At 43.1% G+C, this 14,352-nt stretch overlaps 1 protein-coding gene across 9 annotated transcripts in view; it reads right to left on the bottom strand.

Annotated features, from left to right (window-relative positions):
- The window catches only part of CALD1 (caldesmon 1), a 198,573-nt gene that overhangs the window by 83,272 nt on the left and 100,949 nt on the right, over window positions 1-14,352 (bottom strand). For 8 of the 9 annotated variants that reach the window (XR_007508781.1, XM_049822541.1, XM_049822538.1 and 5 more), the window contains one exon: window positions 12,964-13,075. Coding sequence is in view for 8 of the 9 variants with exons in the window: in XM_049822541.1 (XP_049678498.1) it covers window positions 12,964-13,034 (71 nt within the window). In the remaining variant the exon portion in view is untranslated. Of the gene's footprint in view, window positions 1-12,963; window positions 13,076-13,736; window positions 13,874-14,352 lie in introns of those variants that run through there. The other variant, XM_049822540.1, reaches the window with a different exon arrangement.

The raw sequence follows: 14,352 nt of genomic DNA on the forward strand, positions 1-14,352 counted from the left end.
GTTTGAAAAGGTCATTGGTACTCTATCCCATTTTGTTGGGAGAATGAAAAGCCAAATTCATGCGCCCTTGGTATTGCTGTGGGATGACCTGAACCCTGAAGCCCTACTGAGGAGTTTATTAGGGGCATTTTTTACAAAATATCAGCCAGCACATGCACACATACTCTGTACATGGTATTCACAACTACATCCTGCAGCCACAGTGAGCACAGCAATAGCATCACTACAAAATACACAGCAATTCATGTTCTGCTTTTTCCCCCTCTTTCTACATTTCCCTACCCAACTATTTCTTTCTCCTACTTCTTAGAGCAGGCTGAACATGTGGCACCAGACACATGATGCCTGCACTCAAAAAGTAAGCTGCAGTGGGAAGCACTTTGTTATCCATGTTGCTGACCTTCAGAGGAATACCCCACTGTGCAAGCTGAACCATAAAAGGAATCCATGTGTAGCCAGCATTTAGAAAAGCCATCTCCTTGTCTTTCCCAGCTATGGTGCTGCCTTATTAAGACACTGAAGTAATAGCTGCTGGAGAATCTCAGGAATGTTCTGAGCAACAGTGCCCAGAAAAAGCTCGTCATTTTGTATGGGCCGAAGATGAACTTGAAAAAGCTGTAAGGACCATTCAGCTTAGCAGTTGCAGGCTAGTAAAAGAAACCTAAAGAAACCACAGTCATGCTATTCCTGTGCAAATATATATGATATTTTTTTTTTCCTTTCAATCCAGTTATAAAAGTTTTCTGCATGGCGAAAAGGTAGAAAACCAGACTGGATGTTGGGAACTTCATCTCTAGGGATAGCATGATGTGCCATACAAATGCAACAGTATAATCATCTCCTAAGGGGGCATAAGGACAAAAATCATCTGTATTATGGATAATCAGCAGGTCTTTGCAGTCTCTGCTGTGCTCTGGTCCTCTCACAAGATAAGCACTAAGTGGAAGGAGTGAAGACAGTCTCTTGCGGTAATTGAGTATCTATTGACTGCAGCATTTTTGTGAAATTCTGATAGCTAGTTTTTGCTGAACAGTTTTTGAATTCACATGAATGCCACAAAGAAATTTATGAGGTTTCTTTTTTTCACCAAAAGGTCCATTCCACTAGAAGCCACTTATACTATCTCCTTCCTTTTCTCTGTTCAAAAATACAAATGGAAAAGTTTTATTTTTTTATATTAAGGAAGCATTCTGTTCAGGTGCCAACTTGACCCCTGTGTCTTTCTCATCACTGTATTATAATGACACCTTTCAGAAATAGCCAGGATTGCTACACAGAGTATCTGGCTTTCTCCTTATCACTAGAGGGCTGGCAATTTTATAAATTAAACCAGCGTGCTCCTGTAAGCACTATCTGCTTGCTGAAGTCAGAAATTTGTTCAACACACACACACCCAACCTAAAAAGATGTATTTCTGAGAATTAAGCTATTACACATAGGAACCCCTCTTGTGGTAAGAAGCTGTATGTCTTGTGAACAAGTGTGTATGTTCTCAGTCACTCCTGCAGTGCTTTTCTCACTCTAAAAGTGACATTGCTCAGATTTTTCTTTCTAGTCTCTCTCTATTCATCTTTGCAGGATACTCCTTTGAAACAGCTAAATGTAACAGTCCAAGCTATTGCAGGAATCCAGCTGCCGGAACCAGGAATAGCCATTTTCTGACTCCACAGAGGCTTGCAGTGAGTCCCTGAGCTCTCCATTTCTTGACATGTGCTTGGTAACAGTTGGTGGATGTGCATAACATCCGATTCACCCATCTAATTACCAGCCTTCCCCTGATCTGTACCTGACCCCATAGACCATGTAACATGAAGGGATTGGAGGTAGGTCAGTGTCTGAGCTTCCCTGTCTATCATCACCTGTGCCACCCAACTCTCCACCAGAGCCACATTAAGAGCAGAAACAAGCAGCTGTAAGAAGAGACAGGAATTGCATGGAAAATTAAGATCAACATAGATTCCTCATCCAGGAGTCCAGCACCAATGCACCTCAGCATAGTCACAAGGCCCTTGTGTGTACACAGAAGTTTACCTCAAACCTGGTTTGAAACCAAGTGCATTAAATCTATGCAAACCTCCCAGTCCAAATGTAATGGAGGCTTACCCTCCCACACTGTTTAACAATAGGATACCTCCCTTGCAAGAGGCTCAGCTGACAAGCAGTAAATCCAGTCATGGTAATTTGGTTACTTCCCGCCTTGTGCACTTAACTGACTTAAAAATTTACCATTACATACATCAGGTTTAAATCATATAAAAATGGCTTACAAAGAACAGAGTGCTTGTTCAAGTGAATCAGTTTAAATACCAGTAAACAAGATGTTGTCTCGTGCTGGTAGAAGAGGGAAGTACTAGTATGGAGTAATAAAACCTTTGAAGAAGCCCTGCTTTTAAGTACCAATTTTCAGCACCTCTTTTATGGCCTCAGGACAAGAAGAACACAGTCTGCCTAGAAGATAACCTCATACTAGAGCAGTCCTTGTTAGCTAAAAAAATATCCACATTGAAAATGGGTCATGGGTCATCTTAAAGGAAACTGAGGCATGTTTTCAGCAAATGTCAGAGAAAAAAACCCAACTGAATAAATATTTTTTAAAAAAAAAAAAAAAAAGACAGTCACAACTAGTTGTTGAGTTACAGCCTTCCCTTGATTTTCTATGTCAGCATGACAAACTTGCTGGCCTTTTTTCAACAGACTATCCAGGAAAGACTATTAATAAGCAAGTTTATTTAGTCCAACCAACAGGTTGTGACATAAAGAGGAAAAAACCAACATCTATTCACATTTTCTTAATATCAACCAAGTTGAGGCTAACCTTTAACTGTCAAATACACTACCCACTGGTTTATACTTTCCAATAAACGAAAAGCATCCTGCTTACTTTTCCACTTCCCATCACCCTCGCTGTTCCCCAGGAAGAGAAGGGCTCAGCTGCAAGGCTGACACAACTACTCCTTCTAATCTGTAGCTGTATCACTTCTGTTAACCTGACCCTCTGGTCACACTGCATGCCAGCATCCTCAGGGACTGGGCTGTCACCAGACTTCTTTTCTAAGGAGCAGTTTCCTACTGACCTTATTTCTGGGCAGGAATATTTCTTGAGCTGTGTGATGATGAATTAAGTTGCCTGAGAAGCACAGCGACCCGATGCCTCCATTCTATGAAAGGCCCTGATCACACAAGGACAATCTGCTGTCAGGGAGGATTTTCTTTGCTTAACAAGAGCTAATATGTAGGTTATGATGAGAAAAATAAAGCCACTTATAAACATTTGTCGTCAGTAATTAAAGCTTTGTTTAAAGGCAGAAGCCAAAAATGCAGGAGCTAATTGACCAAATGAGATGCTTCTGCAAGTTAAAATCAGTCTGGAGTTTCATTTGCAAATCACATTTTTCCTCTATAGTTCTTTGAACCGAGCTGTGAAAGGGTAACTTTGCCCAGGCTGCCAGCAATTTGATAGTGTTTACATACTATGCTTATTCATATTTAAAACTTGTAGCATTTGACTTCATTTAATCTATTATCCCTGCAAACAAATTGGCCTCAGCTTTTTAAAGGGAAATCTAATCTTCTGGTTATCTGGTTTAATTTCAGATATTAGATCATAAAGATGTTAATAAAATGCAAACCTACACCGGGAAGCAGATGCTCCTAGAGATCCACTGGCTAAACTCATTTTCATGTCACTGCTTAAAAAGTCTCACATTAGGGTAGTAACTGCAATTTCTATCGTGCCGACTGACTTTTACCATTCTGAGCCCAGAATGCCCTGAAGAATAGTGACACAATTAAGAAACAAGTTCAACAATGTTCCTATTCACTAAAAAGAAGGCATTGCAAAGTAACAGCTAAGAGTTCATACCCATCCAAGCCTAGAAATCTGCAGTTTTAGAGGCTGCTTTTAGTTGCTCTCTTCCGTTCAGAGCAAAAGAGCAAATTAACCACCACCAACGCTGTCCTTCCACAGCAGCCTCCACTCAACACCTCCTCCAGACACAATGTTGTATTACCACGAGCGCAGGGCAGTTCAGACCTCGGCTCAGGACCCCCAGCCCCCATCCAGCCCCATGCACTACCCATAAGGAGCTGCTCAGTCTCTGGGTCCAGGGTGCGGGTGCTGTGGCAGGGAGGCAGCGCAGGGCAGCCCTGCTCACTTTGCTCCCACCTTGCCTCTTAGGCAACAGCAGAGGGCTGCACTAGCAATCAACCTCCTCAGCTGTCTGAGCAACACTCGATGACCCTCTGCCTGAAAAAGCACCAGGACCCCAAAAGGCCCATCTCAGTGGGCAGGGTGGACCACCAGGATGTATGCCTTCAGCCACTTGCAACAAGCACATGCAGGGTATAGAATATATTATCGCAGGTGAATGTATCAATGCACAATGTATTTGCCTGAAAATATTCTTTTGAACATTTTTTAAGATACGGGGATATTGAACCATCAGCTGCTTTTGTATGGGAACAACGCATTATTCCTTTTGCTTTTCTTTAAATGAGATTTGTTGCAGAGCACTATTAATAATAAGGCCTTTTTTTAATCAAGACAAGAAAGGTTAATGTAGAATTTTCAGCCAATTCATTAGTAAGCATATATGTTTGTGCGATGAGGTATGCACAATCCTATGGCCTGAGAAGGCTTTACACAACGAACTAAACCCTGCCTCTTGCGCTATTGTGGCTATCAGGCACATGTGAAGTGAGTAAACAGCCAAGAGCTCAATCATACACTTACTGTCTAGAAAGAAATAGAGATCAACTGTGTTTGTTTATGAAGAGAGACTGGGTTAGGAATCTAATAAGACTAAGCAATGGTCCATGCAGGTTTTTCTGACAACTGACGCTGGCTGCCCAGGTCAATGAAGATGGGGGATTACCCTGCCTAAGAAAGAGTCTGACAGAAGTAGATCCGGGGACCAAGAATTGAACCTCCTTTATTCTGGTTTGTTTTAGGACAGTGTCTTTGGTCTCTGCCATACTTAATTAACCGAAGGTAACCTACGTGAAGGGCTGATGTACTCCTTGCCTAGAGACAGAAAATGCTGCTGGAGAAACTGAGGTGCCGTGTCTGCCTCCAAGGGACACACACGGGCAAAATGCTGCTCCGCTGTGGGTGGTACAGGAAGTTTGAAGGCTCTGTGCATTTACAAACCTTAGGCCAATGTTCAGTTAATGCAGCTTTTTGCATTTCAAGTTTCTGAAATCTTTCATGTGAGAAAATTCGGATGCCAGATATGATTTACACCATTCAAAGGTACAATGACAGATGCACAGAGCTGCAAGAGCGCTGCGGGCTACGCTAGCTTAATTGACTGCATACTGTCAATTTGCACATAAGATATTAAAGAGATGTTATTTTTCAACATAAATGTCACAGGGCAGCCATTGACATTTATTTGTACTATCCTGGCTACATTCCTTCAGCTTCATGATTTTCTCTATGCAGTGCCTATGCTTCAATCTACTCCTGAAAATCATAATAAAATACCATGTTGTATTACTCCTCATATGGTGCCCTTTTAAATACGCATGCTAAAATTGTCAATAACAAGCAGCAAAAGCTGTGCCTCAATGCCCATGTTTATTAGGCATTTAATTTAATGTTCATTGAGGACTTCGGTCTAGTTAAAGCTAATAAAAATACAGTAGGAAACAGAAGGGCAGACTTCCCTTTGGCGCTGGGTGGGTTACCTGGTTATAGGCTTAGAGGGGGTGCTTTTCACCCAAGAATTTCCCAAATTCCTTGGTGCTTCCAAAGCAAACCTGCCACTCTGTTGAAAGAAGTGAAAGACAGGGCACTTCGCCAGCTGTCTGGGTGCTGGATTTGGGCTGTGCTCCTAAAAGCTTGGCTGGTATAGTAGATGTAGTACAGAGATTACAGAATGATCTTTACATACATATGGGATTAATATCTGAAATAGTAAAGAGCTGATTTTGTTGTCTGCTTAGGAGCTGCAGTAAGGTTGGCTCAGTAAACTTTATATTCTCTATGTCTAAATGTTTGGAAGAACAAAGCTTCTTTTAAAAAACTTTTCTCCATAAGGACTTTAAAGAAAATATAATCTGCAAAACACACAATGGTTGTAAAATTAAGTGGCAGGTTTTAATCAGCTTTGTATATGTTTGGTTATTTCCTCCAGGGCATCTGAAATGCTACAATAGCAAAGATTTGTCTAGTATCTACATTCACTTAAGAGTGACAGCAGTAGTGCATGCTTTAATGAGCCACTGGGTCATGCTTTTCTGTCTGGGTTGAGAATGAGCTACAAGAACTGCAGGAACAGCCATCAGTGCAATGTGAAGGGCCAAACTCACCTCGACAACCCAAATAATATCCTGTCAGTCTGGGAATTCAAGGTAGCTGTAAAGACAGGTTAACAGCTGCAGCACTTTGCCTCAATTTGTTCTCAATCCTCACGCATTTCTAATCCTATTTATTCCTTGTATTCATATTTAACTCCTAGGCAGAAGATGTCATGTCTCAGCTCTATCAGAAGGTGTATATTTTATGGAAAGACAAGCAGAAAACCTCAAAGTGTTTGGAATTTCAGGACATATGAAGTTCATGGAGAGATAAAACCACTGTAGATCTTGTTTTCATAGCAAAAGAGGCTTGGATCAGACAATGCGCAGCCCTCAAGAGGACAGAGGCCCAACATTTTTGGAAGTACTATTCTGAAATAAATCATGAACATTGGGAAATGACATGTTAGGAATATGCATCCAGCTTCTCTTATGTTTAAATATGCACCCCTCGAAAAACTTGTATTAAGATCATATTCTTCATTCCATTACATAAGCCTGAATCAAAGCATGGTCTCTGAAAACTCTTAATAAAAATGTAACCAGACATTTGGGAACAAGACATGGACAAGCCCTAGTGTTTCAAGAAATAGGGGATAATTAAAAGGGAACCATCTAAGTTCATTCCTAAACTCTTTCACAGTTTAACACTTGTCACTATGTACACTCTATACCAGAGATAACTCCATTACAGGAATGAGAAGCAGTTTCAAAAGCTATTTGTGGTCATTCAATGTTGATCTAACATGAACACTCACTTACCCTCAACTGTCCTGGACAGGAGAATGGAAATTGTCCTCTTTCTGTGGCTGACAAGGATGACCTTTCCTTGCTTTCCAGAAGCATTAAAATGCTGTGGCAACAAATGTGTCCTGTCTTACCCATCCAGAGGATAATCAACGTGCTTGCCATTAAGTCCTGAAAAGATGTACCCTGTCTGAACCTTCTGGTTTTACCTTCTTAACTTGGTGAATCAGCCCTTTGTATGTTTACCTGAGCTACACCAGCATCAACAGGAGCACTAGAACAGTAAAAGGCATGTTAAATGCCTTGCTGGTTCTCTATTTAACTTCACAGGTCTGGACTGAAATTCACTTGACTGTTCAGTTGTACCAAGGTAAGTTACCACCTCAGGAGTCTTTCAGCCTGCTGCAGGATGCTGCCATCCCCAACCTGCAAGTTGGGTTATTTCTCTGAGCATTCTCCAACCTACGTCCATGAACATGAACCACACTGCCTTATAAAACTGTCTAAATGAGAGTCTGGATAGAGTTTGTGATTGGACTGTTGGAAGCTTTTTTTAAAAAAATGAATCTTTACCTACCACCTTTAATAATGCTATCAGGAACCATAAAGCTTAATAGCAGTGTTTTTCTGTATGCCCTACCCACATACCTTTTAGGGTATGATTAGTAATATCTGACTGGTCTGCAAGAAGATGAGCCCTTTAATCATGAGAACTGTGGCCCCTGTCAGAAGATCCTACACTGCCTACAAAGTAGTATGGTGGTTTTAGAGAATCTTTTTAGTGACTTGCGATTTGATTCTAGGTAAACACTTCTCTTTGCTGTATTTTTACAACAGGATGACCAATACCTCTCCTTCCCTGTGAAATGACCTGCAGTCCCTTAGGGAAGAGCATTTTTCAGGGCAAAGTTGTGGTTCAGGTTCAAAGTTAAGCTTTAGCTAAATGAGGACCACTCTGACGATGACCCTAAGACCTTCCTGAAGTCTGCAGTACTGATGGTATGGCAACAAAGCAAATTGGATCAGCTTCCTAGTATAATTTTTAAAAGAGCCTCAACACCAGGGAGAGGTGAAAACACATTGCTGGGGCAATGTCAAGTCAGCCAGTCATAAAATTGTGGCTGAAGTGCTAAATAGATTAACCTGAGAGCTATTCTTTAGAGAGTTCAAGGGGCCAATTTTTGCTCTCAATTATGCTGAAGTCAAGGAAGTCGGTCTATTGTCACTTCAAGAAGTACTTCACTTCAATTTTTGACTGCAGCTGCATGCAGCTGTGACAGACCAAAGTGCATCAGCAAGGTTCACAAAGCACCACCCCTACACACACACACACACACACACACAGTCTACCGAGTCTACCCAGCCCCAGGCTAAATTCTTCCAGTGTCAGTTACAACATCAGAATGACAAAATCTGGTGGTTTTTTTTTCAAGAGAACATACTTTACTGCTTAGGAAGAGGCACAAAGCAGCAGGTGGCATTTGTTTTTTCCCATGTTGAAAGAAGTCAGTCCCCTGTGCTTCAATTACATATGGGATTTTTCCCGTCAGTTGAGTGCAACCCATTTCTGTGACAGTCCTGATACTCCAGCACGGTATGTACCCTGTGGCTGGGAAGGCAAAACATTCATCCAGCTCCTTCAAGGCTGCCACTGAGATAGTCTCATAAATCATCTGGCTAGAATAACTCAGGTAGGGCTTAATCCAAAGTCCACAGAAATCAGTGGAAAGCTTCCCACTGACTTCAGCCAGCTCTGGACTGGGACCTCAGGGCTTTATACAACCACCATCCCAGGCACAGGACTCCCTCTGCCTCCAAGGGGCAGGATAAAGACTTGGCTTTGCCGCAGAGCAGTTAGAGGTGTGGCACATCCCATCACCCAAATGGCTGGTAGGGTCCTATTTTCCCTGACGTCACACCTGATCAGTACAAACCACAAGCAAAATGCTAGCAGACAGGTACAGTTAACACTGCCGTACTTTGTCCTGGGTTTCCCAGCCTATGCCTGGAAAGCCTTGCTCCCCCATGAGGTACAAGAGCTGTTGGGTCCCTGCCAGCCTGAGCGTGTGCTATAAATCTGACAGCCTGGGAGAAAGCTGGACAAAGCCCCATATACCTGCTGTTGGCCACATGCCCCCTAGACAGGTCTGCACTGCTACTCCAAACATGCTGATAGGCCTCCAGAGATCCCAGACAAATGCAAATAGTCAAAAAATTCTGGCTGGACAAAACTTCTGGGTGGGTGCAGCAAGCCCCTCTGAGCAATCCAGTACATACAGGATACCTTGAAATAGTAAGAGCTTAAACCACCAAAAAAACACTTAGCTTTGCTGAGTTAGTGGCAATCTATATCTGAGTTGCCACAGCATGAACTACTAGCACGTGACAGGGGTGAACCGCACTGTTGGTCTTTAAAAGACAGAGCCAGCCTCTCCTCAGGATCAATCCTAAGCGTAGCAACACAGAACGCCAGGGCTACACGGCACAACAAACCATCATTTCCAACAGCTTTCTAATGGAAAAAAAACCTGAAACACAAAGTCTAACATCAGCCCTCAAGGACCAAACTTGCACTAAGCGTCTCCAAAGATTAGACTTAAGTGGCTGGACATCAGTGGCTCCAGCATGACAGATACTTGGGAAGATGATGGCACATGTATCCTGACCAGTCCTCACATGGCCTCTGGCTCCTGGGGCAGAGACAATAAGGTCAAGTCACTCCCTCTCAGGCACATGGTGCACGAGTCCATGCTGCTACAAGGCACCTTCACCCCTCAATCTCCCTTGGGCACAGGCGGCAGGCTGGAAAGTGAGGCTTTCTGTGCACCCTTATCCCAGGAAACGGCAAAATGCGTCACTCCAGCTGGCTGAGTTACAAATACTGCTGTTTGACATGGCTGCTTGCACTTCTGGGTTTACTTTTCAACTCGAAGAAGCCTAAACACTGTCTGGGAGACCTAGCAAACATGTTACAGCCTACACATAATCATCCATCCCTCCATCTCCCAGCAGAAATGCTTGCAACGAGCAGTGGTTTCCCAAAAGCAAGGCTACAGCCCACTGATGGGAGGGTACAGGGAAATGCCCTGTGCCCGAGCAGCAAGTACCAGTGCTCAGAGCTGATGGAGCACTTTCAGCCTCCACGCTGCTCTTTAAGACCACATGACTCACTTGATAAAACACCTGAAAGTATTCAGACAGAGGTCTGGCAAGCAGATTGCTGTGGTTTAAGGTCTGTACACAAACACATTGTAGTCGTATTTTTAAAGGTGAAGATGATCCCCAAATCCTTAAAAATCTGAATTCACCAAAAACAATCCAGCAGGACAGATTCATTTGTTAACAACTGCCCAAGTGCTGCTGCCCTCAGCTCGATATGAGTGGCACAACGCAACGGGGGCAGATGCTCAACTCCCCCCTTCTGTTGCCCCTCTTGGGGCAGGTTTTAGGAGGTCCCAGCTCCCAGAGTCACATCTGAACTTGAGAATCAGGCTCTGTTATTGTCAAGGCAAACCAAAAATAAAAAGGCCAGACTAAATTATTTTTAAGATCTCAAGATTTTTAAAGCAGTCTTGTGACTTTTAAGGGGTCTGACTCATGATACTTGAATGCTTGAAGTTGGCAGCAGCAGCAGAGGGAGTACAGCAAGATTTAGCATACAACAATTTATTGCTAAAAGCTTTCAAATGTGTGGGAAAGGGCAGAAATCGCGCTTCTGCAGCAATTTGGCAGAAAGCAGGGACATGGACCCAAACCCTTCTCCTCCGGCCAGGCTGCCACCGAGCTCACCTCCTCCACAAAGGTTACCGCACAAAATCCCAGTAAAGCCACCACAGACATGACAAAAACACTTCCCAAAAGCAGGCATGGGTGGGTGGGTGGGGAGGAGGAGGCTGTTTCCCATGTCAACAGCCATCACTTTCTGGCCCAGGTGCTTGGCTTCCCCATCAGGCAGGGGCAGGTATCACCATCAGCCTGCAGCGCTCCCCCGGGACAGCTCCTTCGAGGGACACCGGTGAGCTGCTAACTGCAGCTTTTGCCTCCCCAGGGCTCCGGTTTCACAGTGCGTGATCAGGGACTGGATCAGGGCCCATGCTTAAAATTGCAGGCCACACGGTAACTTACGGATACACCTGAAGTCCTGGATTTCAGCTTCCATGGCGGCAAGGGCAGAGCCCCTTATCCCCAGATCCCTGCATCTGTCACTGCCTCCACAAGCCGGCCACGCCACATCACTGATGCCCAGAACACCCCACAGCCTCTGCACGCTCACGTAAGAGCTTGGGTGCCTTCACAGGGAAGTTCAAGTGATGTTTTTCTGTAGTAGAAAACAATTCTCGAACTACAGCCCCCAGGATCCTCCATAGGCCACCCGCGGCCTCTGTTAGCAACAAACCCTAAAATCTTGGCCTTTCCTTAAAAAGATTTTCTTAAAACACAAGTATACTAGAACTATGTAAATACCACGTGCTATACCATGCACTAGCACTGGCTCTACAATCCCTCCCATGCTGCCCGACAAAAACATATTGCCTCAGGCCTAGGGGGAGACCTGGAATAAGAAGGCAGTTTAGTGCCATGGCACACTCCTCCTCTGCTTTTTGGGGGGTCACAAACCAAGTGACAGCTGCGTTTTGCAAAGGGACACTGTTGCCTCGTTTCCTTTTGGCCACCACACTTCACATGAGTTTATTTATCTGCAGGCAGCACTGCTGCTGCTTTGCAGAGCTCACAGGTTCAGCTTATAGCCTGATGAGCTCATATACCCAGTTCTGCATGGCAACGCTTCCTTCAGAAAGGCAGCTACTGCATCTCATCTACCTGGGATTTCCCCCTCAAGCCTGATCAACATCCATCAGAGAGCCCTGCTTATGTAGCAGGGCCTTATTAAAAAACTCAAAGCAGGTATATGAAATATATTCGCTATTACATTCTGCTGACTTCCATTTAAAACTGCTCTGAAAATGTATTTTCTCCTACAGCATTTAGGAACTGAAACACCATGGTTTTGTCAGCATGTGGGAAAGACCAGAAACAAAAATGAAGTCCATATTCAAAATTAAATACAAAAATGAGAACAAAATGTGCTTAAACCTAAGTTCCTTTTTTTTTTTTTTTAATCATTGCAGTGTTAATAAACTAAATCAAATCTTTATATCAGAAAAGACATTACAAAAATAAATGGAGCCTGATTTTCTCCCTGCTTACTCCAGTGTAAATCATGGGAAATTCCATTAAAGCAAACGGAACTGTACAGGTGTAAAATGGGGTTAGTTAATGAAATGTTATTCCCAGTATTTTCATATTGCTTCTTTCGTAAATTGACATCATTATACCCACATCAAGTTCTGTTCTCATTTGCACCAAAGTAAACCTGTAATAACTGATAGCAAACACTGCCCTTGTTGCCCACATAAAATAGCTGTAAATGAATAAAAAGTGACAGGCAGTACAAATACAACAGTAATTGCACAGTAATAGCAGGCAATTCACAGATATGCTATACTACATATACCAAGTGTATCTCAGCTTTCAACTGATATCTTATAATTTTAGCTCTATGTCTGAAGAGACAAACACAATCCCTTCTGCACAGCACTCACATGGCATCTGAGCATGAGTTTTCCTATCAATAATCTCACGTGGCCATAGTCCACCTTCACTGTTTACATTTATCCATATAACAAAATAACTAGAAGCCAGGGCATTTAAAAGAGCCTGAGGAAATTAGACACTAGACGCCCCTGACTTCAAGCCTCTCCCACAATATTAACTAAAGCTATTTTACGGCACATATCATTAGCAATGGTTCTTTGATTAGCTACAGCATACTTTGGAATTTAGGACAGAAGTCCTCAAAGCCACTGCTAATCAAAGGCAAGCCACCGGCACCATTTTCCATACGTAATACCTCACCTCTCTGCTTCAAGGCGCATTTCCTCACGCTTTTGCCTCCTGAGTTCTCTGCGGCGTTCAAAGTCATCCATGGTGGGTGTTCAAGCGTTTAGAGCTCTGGAAAGATCCAAATCTAAAAGGGAGATGACCACTTAGGTGAGAGAGAAAACACAATGGATGCGTTTAACCGAGTCCATTTAGTTTTGCTTTGCTTTCTTAACTTCACTGTAACTATTTTCTTTTTCCATCAAAAAATTTAGCTTCCTCAGTATTGTTGAGATAAACAAAATTAGTGAAATGCCTTGTAGGATAAACGTAGCCCATGCCTGCATTTAGTTTCCTAGCTAAAACTAAATCAACATGCTTTAAGTAAGGACTGTATACATGTGCTAGCCACAGACTAGCTAGCTGTTTGTAACGTCACAGGTCTTTTCTACAAACAAAAGCAACAGTTGAGCAGGATTTTAACTTTAAGCTTCCAATTTTTACTGGAAGCAGCAAAAACGCTCTACAAGAGCTTTCTTATTTTCTTTAGTTGCACAGATAATTAAAAGTTTTACAAAGGTTAGTTCTTGTCTGTCCGTTCCCACCCCCCCTTCAAAAAAGGGGAAAAGAAAATGAGAAAAGAAGGAAAAGAGAAGAGAGGAGAGAAGGAAAAAAGAAGAGAAGGAAAATAAGCCGCAGCTTTTAAATACCACCCAGGAGGAGCCAAACTATGTATAAATCCTACTCAAAGAACCAGAAGCAGCAATATTTTTTTTGTAGTTTAATCCACGCGTTTTCCTGTGCCCTACCTTCTTCTTTATGATTTAGTCCATGAAATATTTTCCCCTTTACAGTTCTTCATATACAAAGCCTTTCCAGCCTTGGTTTATATCCCATCAAGCCGAGTATTACAGAATTCCCCGGCAGCCCCCAAACCAAAAATGACTACCAGAAAAGGGAAAGCTGTTCTCTTTTTGTCCCTGCTTTGTTTACAGAGCTGTCAGTGGTTAGTTAAACTCTGCCTGGAATCTGGCATTTAAGGCCTGCTCTAAGATTGCTTCCTGTGCAGGGCTGGAGGCCTCAGCTTCCTCTGCAATCCTAGCCTAGGCGCAGCACTCCCAGGATTTCCACCCCCCCACGTCCCCCCCAGAAAACGTTTTCCAGCCCGTTAGTACAAGACCAGCCATTTACACCGCAGAGAAAGCCAGCGTGCAGATGCAAACTGAAATTTTCAAAGGTGGCTTATGAACTGCTTGCCGTTTAAGGAAAACAAAGCCAAGGTGCATTTGTAAATTATTTGAAGTGCTCTGTTTGCAGATGTAGCTCTGTCTCGCGGCTTTATATTCCTGCCCGCTGGTGCAGCGTCCAAGTGCCCTCCCCGTAAAATCACTGGCAATAGCAAAGCCTCTCATGACTTAAGGGAAT

Source organism: Accipiter gentilis, chromosome 18 (assembly GCF_929443795.1).
Source record: "Accipiter gentilis chromosome 18, bAccGen1.1, whole genome shotgun sequence".
In the NCBI taxonomy this organism is placed as follows: domain Eukaryota; kingdom Metazoa; phylum Chordata; class Aves; order Accipitriformes; family Accipitridae; genus Astur; species Astur gentilis.